The sequence below is a fragment of the Pithys albifrons genome, chromosome 5, assembly GCF_047495875.1.
Source record: "Pithys albifrons albifrons isolate INPA30051 chromosome 5, PitAlb_v1, whole genome shotgun sequence".
NCBI classification, from domain to species: Eukaryota; Metazoa; Chordata; class Aves; order Passeriformes; family Thamnophilidae; genus Pithys; species Pithys albifrons.
In genome coordinates, this window is record NC_092462.1 from 24752398 (window position 1) to 24775146 (window position 22749).

At 39.6% G+C, this 22749-nt stretch overlaps 1 protein-coding gene across 1 annotated transcript; it reads right to left on the bottom strand.

Annotated features, from left to right (window-relative positions):
• Positions 1–4399: 4399 nt before the first annotated feature.
• Positions 4400–22595, bottom strand: LOC139672229 (sodium/hydrogen exchanger 9B2-like). The gene is made up of 12 exons (XM_071555937.1): positions 22519–22595; positions 19868–19967; positions 18137–18317; positions 16481–16651; positions 13585–13727; positions 11613–11740; positions 10557–10732; positions 9911–10017; positions 8597–8746; positions 6104–6212; positions 5771–5907; positions 4400–4794 (listed from the first exon to the last, which is right to left on the bottom strand). The coding sequence occupies exons 2-12, from the start codon at positions 19955–19957 to the stop codon at positions 4555–4557; spliced, it is 1632 nt and encodes a 543-aa protein (XP_071412038.1). The 5' UTR covers positions 19958–19967; positions 22519–22595; the 3' UTR covers positions 4400–4554.
• Between the last annotated feature and the right edge of the window lie 154 nt (positions 22596–22749).

Here is a 22749-nt window from a genome sequence, read left to right on the forward strand (position 1 = left end):
AGAATGACAGTGTAAGATTTAACCTCTTCACTCCATCTTTAACACTGCTTGATTATGTAATTAATTTTTTTCCTGCCTGTTCTTAGATGAGATTATCTACAAATGTGGTTGTGGAGGGGTTTTGCACTTATATCTGTAAGGGAACAGAACACATTTGTAGTGTTGCAAAAGCAGCACTCAGTTGCTGTTCCTTTGCAGAAAGGAATTTTAGTAATTTCCACAAGGCAATAATATAATGAGCATCACTAGCAAGATAGATCACCTTTTCCTTGTGTTTCAAAATTTGTCGAGGTAATACCATCTCATGGACACAGGAATTCCTATAGAAAATCTCAAAGAATTCACTACTCAGTTCATCTGCCTAAAGTCTACAGGGATGGATAGCTAAGAGCTGAAGTGCCTGCAGAGCCCTATATTTCACCAGCAACTGAGTGAGTTGAAACAATTACCTGAGTTTTCTAACCTAATTTGGAAGCTCCACACAAAGGGATCAATTTGTCCTGAATGCTCATAAAGACTAGAACTGAGGTAGTAGACCAGGTCTTCACAGTCTTGATGCAAAGTCAGGAAAAACTGAAATTGGTATGTTGTGACATACCTTTTTAATCTACAAGAACAGTAATATTTAACTTGAGTTTGATTATAATTTGAGCAATAGTTGTAATAGCCTACAAATAAACTTGTAAAACAAGTTTAGAGAAAGGTTCTTGACTTTTGGCAACTACTAGACAGAGTAAATATAACTGAAGTGCAGCTGACCCAAAATTTGATCTCTTTCACTCTTATTTATTTAAAAAGCAAAATGCAGAAACTGTCATTCTTTGTTTTGTGGCTGTATTGCACCATGACTCTTTGACAGTTAATTTCAGGCTTCAGTCTAAAATCCTTAAAAAGCTGTTTAGCTGAAAAAGAGAGTAAGCAGTGATTATAATTACATTAGCACTGCACCCCCTGGCCTGTGCAACTCTCTGCTTCCAGATGGCCAATTTCTGTTTTTTGCCATATGCTGCCTGCTGTAACTCTGCCCACTGCTGGCTGCCAGAAATGCTGTCAGACCTTCTGCTGCAGAGGTTCTTGTGAACCTTCTGGAACGGCACGTTGGGTACTCTCCCAACTGTGCCTATGATTATGTCTGCATGACAGTGAGATTCCTCTGGTTATCAGTTATTGCACATTGTGCTCTGATTTTACTTCCTGCAAATAAGAGACTGTCATGGCATAAAGATTCTGTTGTCTTGCACTTACTCATTATTCATTAATGACTTCCGTGGCATTTTGTTAAAAGGGAGATGGTCTTGAATGTTACGATTCACCTACACAAACTCTGATAAAAAGTGAAATCATATCTCTCAAACTTAACTACTATTTAAAATCAGCTGAAATTGTCATGATACTTATTAAAAAACACAATCTCTTAGGTTCTTAGTCCTGATATAAGATTTCTTTTCATGACAAAATGCAAGTGTTTTCTTCCTTTCCAGAAGCCAAGGAGAGGAGCATTATAAAGCATTAATCTTTGTCATTTTAGATCTGCAGGTCTGTGTAATAGTTTCAAATCTTTTTGAAGACTGAATAAAAGCTGGGGAAAGGGGTCTTGTGAGAAATATCCACATAAGGTGGCGAGGAAAGAAAAATCCATTTCATTTAGATTAGCAAAAAACATTACAGTTTTCATGGGTATACCTATTCAGGCACTCAGAATGGTGGAATTGATCTAATGCATAACTTGGGAGTGCACTCAGGTTAAGGGAACATTTTAAATCTGCTTTATGAGCTGCTCTTACAGTGGTGAGGATGTATTAGAGGCTATCATGAACAAAGCCTCTTTCTCAGAGGTTTGCTTGCATGCTTAAGGTTGTGTCCAAATTTAAAGGACTGTAATCCTCACAACATCACACTTCTGCTATTGACCAGGTTCCAAATTTGGCAGAGTGATCCCTGTGGGAGGATTCTACTTTTTACAAAACTTTATGAAAGAGTTAACTATAAGTTTTACTCAAGTAGAATTACTTTATAGACAGTCACATACTGAACACCATATTCCCTCACCTTGTCAGTTAGATTTACAGACATCACAATTTCCAAATACAATAAACTCCTATTAAAGCCACCCCTATTTAAGGAACAGAGTGCCTGCCTTAGCCTGCAAAGTAGGCAGACAAGCACAGAAGTCAAGGGCTGACACAATAACCACCAAGCACAGCACCTTTAACCCTTCCTTGGTGCACAGTTTGAAAACAGCTTTCTTTCAAGTCAGGAGACAAACATGAACTAAACTAAAGATGGTACATTCCGAAGAAGCAAAGAGAGCAGCAGTATGTGTGGTAATAAAAATGTCAGTGTACTTGACAACTGTTAGAGTAAAACTTGCCAAAGAATTTCCTGGTATTTTTATGACTGTCTTGGAACTGCAGGCTATGAGCTTTAAATATTTCCCAGGAAGCTTTCTTTTTATCTTGGAGAGGAAGGCATATACAAAGGAATGCATATTGATCTGTAATTAATCTGTATACAGAGGTATATGCAAATAGTATAGTTCTAATATTAAAAGTGGTTAAAAGCATTTTTGTACATTCTTTGTTTTGCATATTAAAACCATAAAAGCTAAAATAGAATTGATAAATTCTTACTAGTGCCAAAATGCAGACACATCAAATATATTCTATGGAGTGTTCTGTAAAATGAGTTCAGAGAACTGTAGTGTAGAAATCTGCAGGGGGGTGTTGTCCACCTCAGTTAAAGGCATGATCTAACATCCTTTCTGAAAAATAAGTTCCAGTTTCTGAGGGATGCTGTACTGACGCCATGCCTCAGAATGGAGCTGGCAACAACTTACTTGGACCTTGTTACTTGTAAAAAATGTAGCAGAGGAAGACAGATTTGCTGGTATCTGTCAAATGATACCAAAGCTAAAGGCAAAAGCAGGAATTTGATCAACAGAGGAGGTTACTCCTGGCTTTAGGACAGTAAAGGACAGAAGAGAAAGGGAACTTTCTGGGAATGGGAAAATCAAATGTGAACTATAATGCAACTGACTCTGCAGGAGGCATCTCTATTAAATAAAATGAAGAAAACTTGATCTGAGCTTTTTGCTTCCCCAGGTGAAATACTTTGGCAAGACACAGGCGTTGCCAGTCATAGCCATGATCCACAACCACACACATCTTGTGTTTCTGGAAAGACCCACAGGATCTGTGGGTATGTGCAGAGAGGGCTAGCACTGTGTCCTAAACACTCCTTACTCGACACCTGCCTTCACCACAGCCTGTCTGAAAGTAGGTGAGAGTGAGGCTCCTTTTGCTTTGTGTCATCCTGCTCTGCACTGCCATTTTCAAGGCTCTTCATTTAAAGTGTATTAGTTTTCCACATCAGTAAGGAGTAAAAAAGGCCCTGGCAAATCTAAGAGGCCTCCACTCTCCATAGTTAATCCAACCATCCGCCTCTTGGAAAAATGAGCATTGACTGGCTATATTTTTAGCAAGTATCTGGTTTTCTTTCCTGCAGTTACCCAAATGCAGGTGTGAGACAGACCCAGTCATTGCATTTTCTCAGGCAGATGGGTATTAGGACAAAGCAACAGGAGGCCCTTGCTGACCCATGAATCTTGTTTTAAGGAGAGGTTTGCTGCTATTGCTGAGCTCCCCAGAAGGACCTGAGGCCTTGCCCTGTCAGCAAACCATACCTGCAAAGAGCTCTGCCATCTGTCCTACAGTGGCAGCACCAGAACAGCCACTCTCAGTGGCCAAAGAGCTGGCCTTCCCTCCCTTGGCATTGTGTTGTTGTGCGAAGGCTGAGGTACACAAGTGAAGAAGCAGCTTTTCCAGTCCCATACAACCCCCTCCCATTCCTTACAACCTCCCACAACCCTCATCCCATTTTAAAACTCTGTCCTTTTTTCTATCAGTGCCAACACCTGTATTATCACAGTCTGTGAGGACCCCTGTGGCCTGTCTCTTCCAGCACAGAAATACCATTTGCTGTTTCTTGCAATGGCCGGAGCTGACAGTTCCTTGAAGGCAAAAAGGAGTGCATCAGCTGTGAGAAAGAAGAGCAATAGGAAAAGGCAAGTTTTGGAACCCAAACGAGGAAAGAGGGAATCACCAAGTCTTGGCAGGACTTGTTCACTGTGTCAGCAGTCTTCTTATTTGGAAGTTGTTTTCCTTAAGTTGTTGAACTTGTCATCTCACAGCTCAGTTTCAGTCATCAAGAAGTTATTCACATTAGTCTCCATTTTATGTTCTACCTCATGACTCCACTCCAAGCCTGAACAATTCTGCCCCTCTCCCTGGCCCCACCACCCACACATTTCAAGTAACTGTTGACTGTTAACTTCTCAGTGACTCACTGCCTGGTCAGCCTGTTCACTCTGTGTTCAGCTATTTCATCTCAAGGCACCATCAACACATAAAAATATTTTATAAAACTCCACCAGGGCTGCTTTAAAAATAGCAGTTGTAACTGATACTTTAGTTTCCTCCAGCAAGACTAGAGACATGCTGTGTTTACTCTGCAAAAGTGTAAGGGTTGAAGCACCATGTTCTGTAGATGTCTGTCTTATGAAGGTTCACAGGCCACTGCCTCTTCTCCAGCCTCAGCACCTTCCTCATCCTCCTTGCTATTTGTCTGAGCCTTCTGCAAAAGTCTGGGCCCTGCCAGGCCAATAACCAGCGCTCCAACTGGAGCAGTGATCAAGATAGCCAAGAAAGCCACTGTCAGTACATCCATTCCATACTTTTCCAGTTGCTCATCTTGATGTCTTCTTGCTGTATCCAGGGCAAGAGAACCTATTGCAGCCTGCAGGGAAGAAAACATTGCTGAGATGGAACAAGTAACCTTTAGCATTGGAAGGGAAAAAAGGGACCAATCATCAGTAAACATTTCACATAAAGTGGACATTTTTAGTACATTCAACCTGTTAGTTTCTAGGCAGTACATAGAAAAGTAAACATTATATTACACCTATGAGTACAATTTCTACTTGGCTGCATTTCGAATTTCCTAAGCTAATGGGTTTATCTGGATGGTTTACCCCCATGAAGAACATTGCTTAGCTGCCATCTCATCCACATTTCTGGAGAATGCGTGATTAATGAAATGGGCCAGTATATTGCATATGGCAACTGTTAAAATGCCACACTTGGAAAATGCATCCTGACAGTAGTCAACCAGTAGTGGTTTCTGAAATTTTAGTTCACTAATCTTGCAATAATCCTTGCTTGTTTTGATTATTACCTTTTGTTTGCAAGTAACCATGCTGTTGAGGCAAAGCCTAAATTACTTAAGGGTCACTGAAATGAAGGAGCAGGAATGCAGCCAGCCTGAGGCATCTCTAGTAATGTGGCTCTCATAGATTGCGCCTTACCAAAGTGACCACAAACTGAAACCCATTCTGGGTCTCTGATGTGACTGTCCCTGCAAACATTTCATGTGTGAGAGAGAAATGCTTTAACATTTTTTTTTAAAGTTCTCATACGTAGAGGCACAATACTCTGCTATGGCTGGGAAATAGTTAAGCTTTCTATACCATACCTACAATTCACTGTCATTATTAAGAGTACAGCTCAGGATGCAAGCAAAACTCCGTCACACAGAAGGTTCTCCATGCACTTCTCAAGCAGACTCAGGGTGGTTTAGAATATGAACTGTCAGTATATTGCACTCTGCTGTCACTAAGCCTGAACAGTTCCCTGTTTACTGCTGCGCTAGTTACAAGGAGCTTTCTAAACACAATAGATTTAACCTGGAGTGAAAATGATGTTGCACTGTTTACCTGGACAGTGGCTTTGGGGATCCATGCCAGCGAGACAAATACTTTCTCCTTGAAATTAAACCCAGCAAAAGACACCATCAGGAACGTTGCAAGGATTCGCACAACTAGGGCAATGCCTAATATAGCAACACAGAGCCCTGCAACAGACAAACACTTCTCAGTACTGTTGTGCCTAGGGGTCTGAGGAGAATAAGGCTCTTAAAACCAGCTTTACAGTGGGGTTGGGTTTTGGGGTTTTTTTGGGTCAGCCATAGTCTGCTTTGCTTTAGATTTCTTCGTAGAGAATCTTTTGAAGCCAATAATGAAAGCTGGATAATGTGTGAATGTTCTTACCAACAGTTTCAGGCCTAAGAGATGTAACAGACACTTCTGCTCCAATTAGACCAAAAAGAAAAGGCTGAAAGATATTCCAAGCAACTGCCACAATTTTTTCTACTTCCCTCTGCAATGAAAACAAAACGAATCTGTAAATTCACAAAAGATGGCCAAGTAGACACAACATGTAATTAATCATAGAACAAGGTGAAAATGTATCATAAAGATTGTCCAGAATTGCACCTCATTTTCTGAGCTAATACTAAAAGATTCAAAATCAGTTGCACAACTTTTGAAGCTCAAACTATGTCTAGCTCTTGCTAGTTAATAAATGTTTGATCTCAAGAAGAGAAATAAAAATCACAGATGTTTGAACAGTAACAGAGCAGTTTTCAGACAAGAGGATGAAAATAAAGCCTTTTTCATTTTCAGTATTTAGGAAGATGCAATTTCAACAGCTTTGGCATGAAGTTTCTGAGCCCTTGGGAACTGGCATGCTTGAACATGTTCTTCCTTTTGTATTTGAGCAGAGTCAGACTTTCAAAAGGTTCAGTCATGACCTAACTCAGCTGGTGCTGCACTCAATCAGAGGCCTCTCTCCATGCAGGAACAAAGTTACAGAATCTCAGAATATGTTGAGTTGGAAGGGATCCACAAGGATCATTGAGTCCAGCTCATGGCCCTGCACAGGACCATCCCTAAGAGTCACACCATGTGCCTAAGAGTATTACTCTGAGCAAGTCTAAAATCACATACCAGTAACAAGTGCTGAACTTTCCAGTGCAATACGCTGTATAAAGGCAAAACCATCTTTTCTCCTTGTGTTTGAACTTTACACCTAACAATTTTTTCCTGAAACAACTGCTGCCAGGATAAACAGGAATCTTCCACTTGTATGAAAAGGTACACATAACATATTGAAGAGCACTTCTCTTTAAATTGAGTGGGTTCTACAATAGCAAATGAACCTTCAGGTTGGAGTATGTGGAAAATGTAAGTGCTGTGGTTTGTAACTTAATTATAAGTTCGGGCCTAGACATGTCCCATCCTTGGTGTTCTCTCTGGGACAGATCCTGCAACACCTCTTGCTCTTCAGTCAGTGGAATAGTAGGTTACTGTAATACAAAAACTTCTGTAACCTTAGAGAGATTGAGGTGGAAATATACAGACTTGTAAACATTATTTGCCTCATTTCTCCCTGTTACCTCACCCTTTTCATTTTTGGCAGAAAAAAATCTTCCTTATAGATTTCCACCTCTTTACTGCCCATAACTGTTCCAGCAATAGGTACAATGTTCACTGTTCTCTGTGGACAGTGTTTGCCAATCGACTTCCACCATGGACAGTGGGAGGCAGTGGCCTTTGACAAGCTCAGCAGGAAAACCTTGGGAATGTATTGAATACACAGTATGCAGACATCTCTAGCTGTATCTGATGACAAAGACCCAAAGCATTTGACATCAGTACACTTAAGGCCAAGAAGCTTCATTCAGAGATCAAAATAATTTAAACTAAACCTTTAAGGACTGCATATTCTCTTTTAAGGAACTTTATCAGTTGCAATATCCTTAATTAGTTCAGTCCTAAGAAGAGTTTTTCATCCTTTAAAACTGGACAACTATAGTTTCTTTTTCATTGTTTTAACAAACCTTGAGAGCTTAGTGAGGTCATGGTCTAGAAGATGGGGATATCATAACATGGACTCTACTGTATCTGATCCCCTTTCCTTCCTCTTTTCCTACTCCATGTCACAAAGCTACAGCTGTGGAAAGATACTCTCAAAATATCAAATGTGAGATGGTAGCAAGCAAAAGAGGCAGTGAGAATACCAAGGTACAGAAATGCAGTGGGGCAGCAACAGTAAGAGGAGGTAGGCTTAGTAGCTAAGAGTGACTAAAAAAGCAGTCTTTTGTATGTTTTTTGTATGGCCTTGTATCACCAATTATTGTGTACAGCCTGCTCTATAAATTATCAAAATTACACTGGCTAGGATTTGTGAAAGATGAGGGAGAATGGTTAATTACTGTTTTTCATTCCACCTCCCAAACCCACAGGGAACAAAACCTCAGGGTATTCAGGCCATATGCACAACTATATTTTGGACACCTGTTTGTAAATTTGACCATAAAGTGACTGTGTAAGGTTACAGACACTCACAGAGCTAGGACATAAAGCTTTGGATTCCTAGTCAAGTGTCTTCACAACTAAGTCTCCCTTACATGGCTTAAGATGTCTAAGAAAAGCTTGTGAGAATTCCTCTGTCAGTATGCCAGGCTCTGTCTCAGTATCTACTCACTTACATGGTAAGTGTCATGACTCATGTCATGGTAAATGTTAAAGACCCAAAATAAATATATATTGTGCTGGTTGTTTTTGTTTGTTTTGAAAGTCTATACACTCTCTAAAGCTTCAGGAATACACCTTTACCACTGCTGACAGAAATTCAAACTTCTGTCAGGCTGTACATTCAACGGAGTTTAGGCATGGTATACTTCTTATGTAAACATTCACCTTTTCATCAGACCATCCCACACCTGCAACAAAAGCTAAGACTAATGTGCAGAGTCCTCCTGAACCAGGGAAGCCAAAGTAGATGCTGCCAAAAACAGCGAACATGGACAGTCCAAGTACAAAATATGATCTCTTCCAAGCCAGAGATGCCTGCAGCCAAGGAAAGAGAGAAACAAAAAAGTAAATTTCTTTAAGAAATGGAGGAAAAAGTTACTTCTGTTAACTTTGAAAATAACAATTGGAAAAGGAAAATAAAACCCAACAATTTTGAAGGAGTTAAAGCTTTCAAGTGAGACTTGAACTGTTCTTTTGGGTTGAGAGGGTTTTTTTGGACATTAATTCCTAAGAAATACAAATTATGAAAATTTAGTATTCTCTTTCCTCTGCTCATCTGAAATCTTACTGCTAATAGGCCTTTTGTATCACAAGGAGCATGATGCTGTTTTCTAACAGCCTTGCCTCAACTCTGTAATAACAGGATTTCTATCTGTGCAGTCAAGTACTAGAACAGTTTATCCAAGGAGAGGTGAAATCTTTGCCACCACATGTTTTTAAGGACAAGTCAAACAAACTTTGCCAGGGACAGTCTAGTTTTGTTTGATTCAATCTCACAGCACACAGTTATTCTACCACTGTTCACCATTTCTATCTACCTGTTTGGTTCCTTTATCAAACTTCTTCCGTTATTTAATAAGAAGAAAATTTGAACCCACCAAGGGCAATGGATGCTTTGCAAAGTGACTTCAGTAGTCCAGAACATACCTACTTTCTTCCACAATTTTCTGTTCATTTAATTGTCCCTCAATAGTAAAGTCATCTACCACTTTCTGTAAGCTTAATTTTTATTGAAAGGCACACATTCTAATTAGTACTTATGATATGCTTAATCACTTAAAGCCTCCAATACATCTCCTTTATTAATTCTTAATCTTAGGCCTACTGGATACACCTTATAGGAGTAAATGTGTCACATCGGTCTAAAAAATTTTTATTTTAGTGTCTCAAATGGGTATCAGACACTTCCTCCCTTACATATGGACATTTCTTCTACCTTCAGTGAGAGCAGGATGGTGAACTGGGTTCCAGACTCTGCATTCAGCAAGTACTATAAGATTATACGTCATTATTGTTGCAGTGAGCAAGTAATCTCCTATAAAACATATCCTCACGTGATAGGCTTTGCAACTGGAAGCTGTTAGCACTGTACACAGCTTTCCCCCAAACCAGCTTCATGTGAAGCTTGGAAATGAAGCAAACCACCCCCTAATAAAGAATCTCTATCTTATAAAAAATAGTTTTATACTGGGTTTTCACCTGATCGTGGCTTGGGAAGTATCGAATAAACATTCCCAGAATCCCACCAGCTGCTATGCCAACAGCAACCTCCAGCACCCCACGGAGCACATTGTACAGAGTAGAACCTATTTGGCAAAAGAAAAGTGTGTTCAGTAAGCCACACACAGACCCTTCACACACAAACCACACTGTAGACCTATGAGGGTAATTCCAGAACAGTGTCTGTTTTAAATTACTTGAGGCAAAGGAGTTCAGGAGGGAACTTATGGGCCTGAAAGAACTGGATAGTGCAACTTTCTCTCTCTGAAAGCTCATGGCAAGAAAATGTGCAAGACAAGCCAGAGAAAGAGCCACTGCAAGAACGTTGCCAAACCCAGGGAAATTTGAAAGTGTTATGCTGGGCATGCAGGGACCAGACTTGGCAGCTAAGGGAGCAGATGGAAAAATGTTCTCTGAAAGTTATTGTGGCCCACAGCTCAAAGCAGACAATGTTACATCAAGACTTTTGAACATGGGTAATTTCCATTTCAGTATTCAAGTCCATGCACGAACTTTATAAGGAGATGTCATTAAGTTGCAAACCAGTCGGTCATAACAGAGCACACGTTCTTCAAAATACCACTCTTTGTTCTGGATTTCACCACGTACAGATGAACCAGCATACCTGAGGAGAAAGCCATCCCAAGGCAAGTGTTGAAGCCTGTGATAGCCAGAATGTCATCGATGCTGCCAGCTGCCATTAGCAAAGTTGGGACACCTTTCTCCACCCCATATCCCCCAGCTTGTAAAATCAGCATTGAGGGAACCACCACAGCAGGGGAGACTGCACCTACAACAAAACTGAAAATACATTGGTTCAGGCTCTATTATAAAGAAAGCACTGAACTAAAAGACTTCAAAATGTTCTGACCCCATGTTCAAATTCTTTTGAATTGTAAAAAAACAGACTTTTACATAAGGTATTTTCCTTGCCTTTCCCCTCTAATTACAAGCAGGGGAAAGGCAAGGAAAATTACAGATCTGCAATCAGCTCTTACTTTCTGCCCAACTCAATAAGGTTGTAAAGGGCTCCAGACTAAAAACTGAGTCTGCACTGCAGGTCAGTTATGCTCCCCTGATAGATGCCTTCATTGTCTCATTTAGAAATCTGGTCTAGACATGCTTATGACTCAGTAGCCCAGTTCCTCCTCATAAAATTCAGTGTTTGACAGAGGAGGAGTTCACCATTCACCCACTGTGCTCCAGTATATGGAAAGGATTTTCCCTTCAAGGATGTTACTCCACACTATACCATGCCATATCCCTATCCTGTGACTTGTGACAGGAAGACTGTCCCATGTGCATCTCTCTATGGGGAAATTCTGAATTCCAGTATAAAGATTCTCTAAGGTATAGTATAGTATAATTTTCTGTCCCTAAAAGCCCCCTTTACTGTGGTTAAAGACTCAGGGATTGCACCACCTTTCTTCAAGTGTTCAGATCACAAACAATGAAGAGTAATGATGCAAATACTCCTCCACAGCCTGGAAATATGACCTTTAAATCAGAAGCAGAACCAGACATGAATGGTAAGCAAACAGCCGCAGGGGCTAAGCACAGCTTCCTAACTGGCATTGAACTGAGGTCTCTGCTTGGCCCAGAGAACTAATCACGCTTGGATCATTTAATTGCACATGAAAACAGGCACGTTTGTAATACAGAACAAAATGAAGTATGTTACCCTAGTATAAATCCCCACTGCCATGGCAAATGCAGGAGCAAGTAGGCAAGAACAGCAGCTGTGCACGTTTCTGAGAGGCACGGTCCAAAAGCAAGCCGTAAACAGACTGCTTTGAGCTTCTTAAGAGCCTGCAATTATACAAGTACATTTGAGTCTGTACCCTTGCCTTTACAGAGAGGAAATATATTTGCAATCTGATAGGGTTTATTAAAAGAATCCTGTCTGAGTTGCACTATCGGATGTGACATGGCCTAAGCTAGAGACAGACTCAAGCACAAGTGGATTTGGATGTAAAATTTCAAGTGTGGCAGTGAATGTAGGTTTGACAAAGTTCCTGCATGTCACAGGAAGGAGTGGCAGAAAACTCTGTTTGGCTTCTTGTGCAAAACAAAGTAAATGTGAGAGGCTGGGCTAGCTGGGAACCATTTGAAAGGTGCACCCTCAACACTGCTGCCTTACCCATGCTGAGTTGAGGTCATTTGCTCCACCAACAAAAGATTTTGCTATAATTCCAGAAGTTGCATAAGCACCCCCAAAGATTATCCCAAAATCTATGAAAAAAATAATGAAAACTTGTAGAACTACATAAACTTGGCCAAGGAGGCAAGCATCTATTTCAGCTGTCTCTTAATTGATATCCAGAGCAGATTAAGTTCCTTTTGGCTCAGCAACTTTTTAAAGTAAAAAATTAAATTCTCTAAACTGGCATAATCTGCTTCTAACAGCTGTTAGTTACAAACATGACTCTGCTAGGGCAAGTGCTTAATTTTGACATGGAATTAAAAAAATAAATCAATGAGTTCCACTTCTTACCAGTCCAGTTTATCCCAGCATTATTAGGGCTGAGCAGATCAAGTGACATCTTTGTCTTTACAGCTTCAATTACATGAGGAACAATTTTAACTGCATCAAAGCATTGTCACATACAGAGTCAAAATGGCAGTTTTGACTGACCACGTGGAAGAAAAATGAGTCAAAGTTACCTCAGTAAAAAAAGGTGTCATGAAGTAGAAAGAAATGCAATTTCACAGAAGCCTAACAACACACAGTTCACACTCATACAAGCTTCACCATCTTGGAAAAATTACGATGATAATCTAGGAAAACAGATGTTTTAAAATAATGACAAAACCTTCTTTTCCTAAATATCTGAAGCATTGGTAACTCTCCAGTTTCTCTTGGTTAAGAAAAATAAGTTTAGGTGTTCCAAATTACCTATACTTATCCTAAGTTATAAACAGTTAAGTGTTTCCTTAAATACATAGGGACCAATATACTACAGCTTTACTTCAGCCAGCTGGTTTTGAATTAGCAAAACCTTGCCTTCATTAATTTTTGGAACATCATGCTTTGTAGTGTACAGAGGAAGACTGTTTTTTGTTCAACGGACTGTTATGGGCGTTGTTGTGATGTGAGTCATTGTTTCTGTAGTGCAGTAGGACTTCTCTTTGCAATTAATATTTGCATTAAAATGGCAATTATTTAAAAAAAAAAAGTAAGAAAATTTGTACAGGTTTACCTTTTGTAGTTGTGTGAGTTTTTTGGATTTCTGTCCACACAAGAAAATTCTCTTTCAAGGACTGGGGATCCCTCCCATTCCTTGTTTTACTTTGTCCATGTAAACTAACAGGGAGTTTGTCAGGGAACATAAATCTTCCTGACATACCAGAATAGAGTACACATCCTCAAGATGTTCTGCTTACAACATGCAGAAAATTTCTTAAAGGCAAGGGGGAAAATACTCATAAAATCTATTTCCTTCAGGTATCTTTTGGATTGCTTGCCTACTCTACAAATTCAACTGTCAATATCAACATATACATAATTATACAATATAAACTACACTTTCTGTAATGATCTAGTTTGCAGATTCTCCAAGACTGAACAGTTCAACATTTTTAACAGAACCAATTATTCAATTCTTTTGCCAGCTATTGCGTGCTTTGCCTCACAAGAAGGGCTGGTGCCATACCTTTGGATCCAGGCCGAGTCCTGCTCGGGTCAAGATGATAGAAAGAGCAATATTCCTCAGGGCCGCAGACCAGCGCAGGTTTATCTGGACAAAGTCACTAACGAATGGAGTATTTCGCATTATGAAACCAGCAAGCAGCATCCCTTAAATGAAAGCAAATAACCTCCTGTCAAATGGTTTGGTTTTACTGCACGAGAAAAACTTAACATGCTTAAAAATAGACACCGGATTATTTATTTATGAGAGAAAAAGTAACAGTTCATGTTCTGACTTATTAGACATGTTTTCATGCCTCAGTCCCATTGTTAAAAGAGAGAAACAGGTTTAAAGCAGTGAAAGTGGCCAAAGAAAATACCAGGTAACCAACAAACCTGCAAGATGCTAACATACAGCTTTAGTCCAAGTCAACAGGAATCAGCTTTGTTCACTACGTTGATTACTTACCATAAGCAAAGACACCTTTGCATCCTTAAAGACTGGCACTTAGTGCCATGATCTAGCAATCAAAGTGGGGTTGGATTAAGGGTTGGACTTGATGATCTCAGAGATCTCTTCCAACCCAACTGATTCTATGTTTTTTTTCTTGTTAAAATGTTTTAACATGAAAAGAGGAAGGTCTTCTAATATTATGTGTTTAACTCAGAAGCTGGAAATTGTTAAAAATCCTCTTAGGTGTAAGAAATGCAGGTATCACAAGAACCATAATGCTGAGGTCAGGGAAATATAATCTAAAACAGCTAATTGTGGACTAACTAGGACATTTTAAAGTACTCTGGCAATGTGACTCTTACATAAAGGGGAAAGAAGGGAGCAAGGAAATCAGAAACTTGGTTTTATTCTCTACTTGAACTACTTGCAAGATCCAACATTTTGCAAATATTAGCAAAACTGCCAAATCAGACTTCCTGCAAAGCAATTGGAACTGTAGCTCTGGAAGGATATGGAAAAGTACAGAAAAAGTTGAGCATAGATACAGATCTGCAGAGATTCATTGTGAGTTCTGATGATTTAAAGATACATTTTTGTGGCATAATGTTCTATTACTCATGTTTAGAAACAGGAAACAAAAAAGACAAAAAGTAAACAATCACTCCACTCAGGTTGGTCCCAACTTGGTGTGAGCCTCAACTGTGGACTTGATTTGTCCTGTAACACCCTAAACATCGTTCTTCCTCCCACCTCCTGGAAAAAAGCTGGCATAGTTAATCTGCAGTACCTTATGACAATTATATCAGGCTAGTGTAATGATCACATGCTCTGTGCAATGTTTGCATGAGGTCCAAGTCACTGGAGTCACAGGAGCTGCCGTGATCTAGAAATCTACTAAACAAAGCAAAAATCTCCTCCTCACTGTTCTGCTCCATGTTGCCCACTGCAGAAACCATTCTGCAATGTGTACCTAAAATTTACTATGAGGTTGTTTCAGTACCAATTTCAATCCTTTTTTCCCTGAGACAGAGGCTCACTATAAGGTGCTTAGCCAGCCTCATTACACTCTGCTGCACCTGGCACAAGGGGGTTAAAGCCATGTGAGAGTAGCAGATTTGCATTTTTAATGTAAAACCAGAATATTCAAAGACATTGTCTATCTCTTCTGACTCATAGATTTCTTCAGTTTTCCTCAAAGACTGGGAATTGGATCAATGAACTCTGCCCTAAACAACTCAACAGACATGTGCTGTCACGCTTAAGTTTCTCTTGTCCAGTATTACCTGTCTGACAAGCACTTTCATGCTCAACTCATAACTTTTAGATACAGATGTAATTAAGAAAACCCAAACAAACAGTATCCAAACGGTCAGAAATGTTTTTATTTGTTTAAGAGGGGTGTTTACTTAGAAAGGGTGAGTCCCTGGATGGGACTTTCTGTGCTCATATTATTGCAGGCATGCCTGCTGTATGCAAAACTTCCCTCCCTGTCATTTGAATGTTTTCTTGCTGGTGAAACTAAGTAGTGTGAGAATGCACATGCTGCCTGAGAGAGCTGTGTACAGAGCTCCTGCATGAGGCACAACACCAGCTATGCAGGTTGGAAAATCCCCTGTGCACTACAGGCAGGTATCCATAGCCCCCCGTGCCATTAAGTATTAGTGTCTGTGTGCAGCTTTACTCATGTATGCAGTAAGCAGAGTAAGGGGACAGCATGCAGCTGGTGACAGACATGACATCACAGCACTTCCCAATATTTTACTGATGTAATAAGCAAACCCAAAACTTCCTCTAGAAAAGTTGTCTGAAAACATGCTGAAGATGTTAGAATTAATGTTATTTTCATGTCCTATTTCTATTTTACATTTCTCTGTAAAAGAATAAGAGATGTTGATGTGAAAAACAATGTTATGATTGACTCAGAATCTAACTCTCTTCAGAAGTATTAGTTGTTATGGTGAATTTATTTTCTCATGTTTCAGTTATCTTGAGATAAAGAAAGAAGAAAGAAATTCTTTGGACTACTACTAGTAGGGAATTCCTGTTGTGTTTTCCTTGGAAAACATTTTCCTTGTGTAAGAAACTACTGAAACAGTCAGCAATAATTTTACTATGAATTTATTATTCTCTATTTATTAGTCTGGATTAAGATTCCTGTTTGGTGTTATAAAGCCCAAATTTCAGGTAACTGTGACAGAGGGGACTGAAGGACAATAAACTGAATCTGTGGGTGTACAGTTCTCTGACTCTCAAAGAATTAAGAGGAGAGCCTTAGTAACCATTTCACCTGAGCTAGTTTGGGGAATTATTCACTTTCTTGAAGAGGACCAGAAAAAGTCCCTTGGAAAAGATACAGATTTTGAGTGTGACACAGTTTGCTTACTCCCAATCCAAACATGCCTAGATACTAATTGGAGGTTTAAACAACACCAAAAAGGTAGGAAGGAAAGAAGGAAGAATATCTTACCCAGAAGAGCAGGGAGAGGGGGTAGTGTTCGTATTTTGATGAATCCAAAAATTTTACCTCCAATGACAGCAAAAAAATAAAGAAACAGAATTCCAAACAGATTTCCACCTGGGAGACACTCAGCCCCTGTTATGGACCAAACCACAGCCCAAACCAGGACCACGACTGCAACTGGAACAAAACAAGAAATATTCATATTTGAACATCTCTCAGGAACAACTTTGTTGTTGGATCACATTTGTTTTTTTAATGAAGAAAAAAGTTACCATGACTTTCAGAAATAAAATTACTTACCTTAAAATTACTTTAACCATGACAATGCATTTAATATTTGATGGTCCCTAAACTGATGTTCTGATTTTATAGATGCAAAGATATTTTAAAAAATGGTAACAGGAACATCATTAGAGATGAAAATGTACTGAGTGAGCCTTGGGCCACTATGGAAAGCATTTCACACGTTCCAAATATAAAGCAGACTTGCATTAACTTATCTTGCATTTGCTTATCTTCCTTTAGCTACTTCAGAATCACAGTAAAATCTGCTGCTGAGCTGTCTGGCATATCTTCAAGCTCATGACTGCAGCTCCAGCCTAATTTTTAAAAGAATTGAAGTATAATTTTTTGGCTGGATCTGCTTATGCAATACATTGTTATCCCTGGGAAAAACATTCTGAAGAAGGTCATGTCTCTGGATAGAGTACAGATCCTTCCTTTGATACACTAATCTAAGGGGGATAATCCACAGGGAAAAAGAAATCCTGAAAAATATTACGAGAAAAGTATGTGAAAATATTATCAAATATGTGAAAATATTGTGCTCTTTCCAGGTCCACAAACCTGTACCTACATTTGTCCAGCAAGAACAGGAATGCATAGATATAAAAGCAGAAGACTGAAGGAGAGGAAAAAATGTGTTGAATAAATTCCTCTTTGCATGATCATAAGAAAATGTATTGCATTTTCAGGTTGGATTTTTCCTAATCTTACTTGAGGGTGACAGGTGTCATAGGGAAAGTCAGTAATTTCCAAACATACAAGCCTAAGAATATCAAGTGAGAGAATGGAGGCTGTAGAAGCAGTCAAAGCCACAGGAAGTGTCTTTTGTTAGGAAAAATTTTAAATAACTCTTTAGCCAGGTATCTCTTCCATGAGCTTTCACTTTAGGACAAATCTTAAACAAAATGGGTCAGTTTGCCTTGTAGTTAGGGCTCTTGGCTTTGGTAACCAAGGGGTATTAACAAACAAAAGATGGTATTACCACAAAGTCTCATTTGTTGCCAATTAAACAAAAAGCCATCCAGTGTGCCAAACATACCATTGTGTTTAGAATCCCCTTAACACTCTCATACCAAAACAAAATAAAAAGACAAAAATTAGGAGGTCTTTCTTCTGATGAAAACAATTTACCATGCAAAAACATACAGACCACAATAAATACATAAGAGAGGAGGGAGGAACAAAAACTGTACATTCAAATATTTGTTTTACCTCTTTTTTTTTTTTTCTGCTAAAACATTGGAACAAAAGTGTGATAAGTAAAGACAGCTATTTCCTTTCATTATTTGCAATGGCAATGGGCAGGTATCATCCCATTCAGAGAAACAAGTACTTCATTTGCCATTTCTCATTTTACCTAAACTCTTTCTTACATACCATTTGTCACTGCTTGGGCCAGTAAACCATGAGGAGGACAAGCAAATATTTGCCTCCATGTTCTTGCAGGTACTGAAGACCCTGCTATCAGTTCTGGAGGTTGCTGAGTGCAGTGGTTCAAGAGAGCAGTTTCTTCTGTTTGTGTATTCCCATCAGTACCTTTGGCATCTGCTGTTGGTCCCTGATGAATGAAAACAAGGAGACTTTCAGAAGTGGCACTGTACATATTTGAAGTCGTGTACAAGACCTGAAGTCAGCTGTGATGCACCACATCTACACTGGCTACAGATGACTACATTACCTAAACAGCCACATCCAGCTTTGCAGTGTATTTGGTGGTTTTGGTTATGTGTTTGGTTTTTGCATGGCACAGAGAACTGCATGTGAGAGACTGCAGGACATTTGCCTTTTTATCTGCCAACAATACCACCAACAGTATCTGCATATTTGATGAAGAAACAATAGTAACAGGCCAGGTTCATCTTGTCTAGTATACAAATGAAATATTTATTAGTATTTTCTACAATTTAATAGAATTCTGTTTACAGACTGGATTTCACAGTAAAGTTAACAATTAGCATAATTCCAGTGAAGACAGTGTCTTTAAAATAACTCCTAAATAACTTCTATTGCAAAGCCTTGAACCAAAATAACAAAACAAAGATGAAAGAAACAGAACAGCTAGCAAGTGCAGGCATTACTCACGTGGTCCATTGCTGGAAGGCTCAAGCTAGTAAGTCAAAGTAGAGATGGAGAAATACCACTCTGGGAGTTATTCCTTTGAAGACTGGTTCCTTGAATCTGTTCTCTTCTACTGATATATCTACTTATCCATATTCATAGCCAAAGTACTTTTTGACCATTTTTGGATATGTGTCTCACTTTATTTTAGCGTCCTTATTTTTGACAAGTTAATCATCTACCTTCCCATATGATTATTCACCCTCATGTCAGCTCATTGTCATACATAGACATGGAATTCTGCCTCTCATATGGTTTTGCCCTCCCCCAGTAATAGTTCCACATTTCTCATTATTTTTCTGTCTCATCCCTCTCTCTCTCTATATATATATATATATATTCCTTACTCAGGGTCACAATTGGAACAAAAATCTTGTGAGCTTTCAGCACGGAATTAGTTGTTTATTTACCCCATGATTCTGTGATCACCAGATGTATGTAGTCACCATGGGCATAAAGATACAGCATGCAGTACTTACCTTTATACTTAATACTACATGGTTACTTCTAAGTCCCTTTCACGTTAAGAATGTTATTCTTGCATTTACTTTCAAGTCTTTTTTAAAGCCATAGAAGTTTCCAAGAACACTGGAAATAGGCATGGAAGTTTTAAAGTGTGGATTTTTAAAGTTTTCATTAGGTAAGAAGACAGATATGCATTAACAACTTTCAGCAAATGGACTGATAAGTGCAATTTGAAAGCAAAGGAGCATTTTAAGGCCACATAATTCTCTTCCATAGCTGATTGTACAACGTATGCTGATGCATTTTCCACCTCTAGCTGAAATTGCAACCAGTGATTTCCAGGAATCCAGCATACCACAGACTATTAAAAACTGAACCTGCGTTAATTGTAAGAAATTCCCACTGAGGAGATTTCTATGTGTATTCCCTTCTGATTCAGAAATTTTAACCATATGGGAAGAAAAAGGAAAGGAAAAGGAGGGTTCCCTTTGACTAAATTTGTACTTTGGGATCTTAGTTAATTACCTCACTTTGCTCATGCAGAGAAATCATGCCATTTCTCTCACACACTGATGGCTCAGAATCTTCACTGTCATTTACATCTTCCTTTACCATTGTTGCAAACCTGAGGAAAGCAGTAAAGACGGAAAAGTTAGACAGATGCAAATAACAGTGTCTCCCAAATGAAACCCTTCTCAGTGTTGTCTTTTCTGCATAGATCTGGTGAAAAACACCTCACAGCCCGATTTCAGATTTAATGGGTTTTGCATGTTGTCTGTATGCTGTACATAAGAACAAGAGACAGAAACTAACAGAAGAAGAGTACAAAGCTTACAAAGTCAAGCAATAAAAAAAATCTGAGTTTTAGGATCACAAAGGTCTGTGCTAACCTGTTCATTCCTCCTTAATAGTATGGCTGTAATATATATACACACACACATATATATTTGCGCCTCCTATCAGCACAAAGGTTATTTGCTGTCAACACCACTTAGCAGGACCATTAGTTCTGAAAGCCTCGAAGGCCCTGTGTGCATGGCAGTGCAAGCGATCATTTAATAAAGTTAGAACAATAGGTGTAGTTTCTAAAGCTTCAGGGGATTTCTAAATCTTCATGAGGGGACATTTTCCCCCTAACTTAATTTTCAGGGGAATTTTCAAGAATGTGATTGTGTTAGATGCCACCAGTCACAAACACATTGACTGAATATCTAAGACAGAGAAGATGGCTGTATGAATAAAGATCAGGACTATTCACAACTTGCAGTCTGTACTCAGGTTAGGCTGATAAAACATGGCTCTTTGTTTCTGCTTCTATTCCATGGCCATACTTCCTCAGAGTGGGAAATAAGGTCCAAGTCATTTGTGTGTTAATTGTCATTGTATTTGCTCAGTCTAGCCCGTCCACTTCTTATCCTATAGATCCTAACAGGACATATGGCAGTTTTGTGTGTCAGATTGTTTTTTGGTGCATTTACTGCACTTTCACAAGTCTGAGCCAGCAAGAGTTGCCTGTAAAGAAGACAAGGCTTGCTAGTGTTCTTCTCTGTTACAGCAAAGGTGTGCATATATTCTCCATCAGCTAAATTTCTTGATACCTTTTACTTTGATTTGACCATATAAAACACTAGTGAAATTAAGTCAGAATTTTTGAGCCAAGAAATTCCTTCCTTGCTAAATTACTGGAAATAAATTAGAGCTGATTCTCACAATTATCAAGCCTTCAGTTTCTAATAAGTTATTTGATATCTAGGAATGATTGATGCAATAAACAAAGGCAGTGGCCATTGTAACACCAGTGTAGTTTTGTTTGAGTTGTTCTGATAAGAAACTGGCTTGAGTCTAGGCCAAGGCATAGAGAAGAATCCAGAGCCATAGGCAAACACTTTCAATATATTCTAAGATAACAGTTTTGCTTTGTTTCCTTTCCTTTTAAAATGTAAATTGTTAATTTACTCAAATTCCAGTACTTTTCTGTATTTTAATTACTACTTGTTGTGTTCTTAGAAGTTTTTAATGACATCAGTGATACTTTTGGTTTGGTTTTTTCATCCTTTCATTGAGGATGGGAATCCACAAGTGCCAGTTGCAGTAACAGAAATAAAAACTATCAGCAACGTGCCAGTGCCTCCCTACTTTTCCTATGTTTCTCTATTTAATTTTGTACCTCTGAAAGGGGCATGTGTGAGTAAATGATTAGAAGGATCTTGTTCTCCACCCAGCTGTGCATGGGCAACATCCCAGTTCATGACACAAAATACATTAACACTTCTGAGAAAGTCAAGTCCAACTTGCTACAGCTTCAGCTCCTGAATGGGCTGTTCACAGCAGTGTATGTGAAAGAAAGGATTCACTAAGCAGGGAAATTGAATTGTCTGCTTATCAGGAATGGCTTCAAGGTGTGAACAAGAAGTCTAATAGTATAAATGCTGTCCTGTCATATTTTGTGACAGGTCTTCACCCTGTTAGCAGCATCAAGAACCTACTTTCAAGCAATGTCCACCTGGATCAATGGACCAAAGTGAGTAGTGTATTTCCATTAGAGAAGGTCTTTGGGGGGTTCACTGTATTTTGGGGTTTTTTATTTTTGTGTGTGTGTGTGTGTTCTGTTTTTTTAAACTTCATATCTTATTCAAACAAAATCAGTGATTGAGAAATCTAGAGTGGAATTCCTACCACAGGGTTAAGGCCTGCCCCATGGAAACCAGCCAAGAACAAACTTACTTTGGTACCTCCGTGTAAAATACACTTCCCTTATTTTGAAACCAGAGAGGTTTTTATTAGATCCTCTCATTTTACTTGTTTTTAACGGGTAAGGAGGAGGAAAGAGAGGGAGAGCTGATGGACAGGGACAGCACGTGCATGCCTATCGTATTAGCTCTGTTGCCTTGGTGACTCTCTAAGATCTGCTTAGCACACAGACGGTACAGAACGGAATACAAATAAAATACCTCAAGCACCACCAGGGTAACTGGTATTCAGAAAAAATAATGATGAAAAACTCCAAACAACCTAAACTACGCATCACATCCACAGCAAGACACAAAGTAAACCCCGGTACAGCCTCCTGCCTGCCAAGCCAGCCAGCAGTGCCCCCCCCTCACCCCGTCACCTCTCCTGCCCCCTCCAGCCACCGGGGATGGAGATGCAGCGAGACAGAGGGGCAGAAAACTCACCTGGGGAACAGCAGGGACCAGAGCGAAGGAATCGCTCTCTGCGGGGACGGGGAGGCGACAGCCCGCTCCCGGCCCGTGGCAGCAGCGCCTCTGACGGCTGCGGCTGCTGCTCCGGCTCCTCCTCCCCGGTGCTGCTGCTGGCGCCACTGTCCCTCCTCCAAAGCCACAGCTTCACTAGGACAGTAGCGAAAGCGATGTGTCCCGTCCCGTCCCCCCCCCCCTCCCCCCCCC

What these genes read in the sequence shown, in the direction of transcription:
- LOC139672229 (XM_071555937.1), bottom strand. Translation starts at nt 19,957, where the DNA reads ATGGTAAAGGAAGATGTAAATGACAGTGAAGATTCTGAGCCATCAGTG. An exon ending in CAGTGGGGATTTATACTAGG is followed by an intron (nt 10,733 to 11,612) that starts GTAACATACTTC and finishes ATGTATTTTCAG; the next exon opens with TTTTGTTGTAGGTGCAGTCT. An exon ending in TGGGATGGTCTGATGAAAAG is followed by an intron (nt 6,213 to 8,596) that starts GTGAATGTTTAC and finishes TTTTCATTGCAG; the next exon opens with AGGGAAGTAGAAAAAATTGT.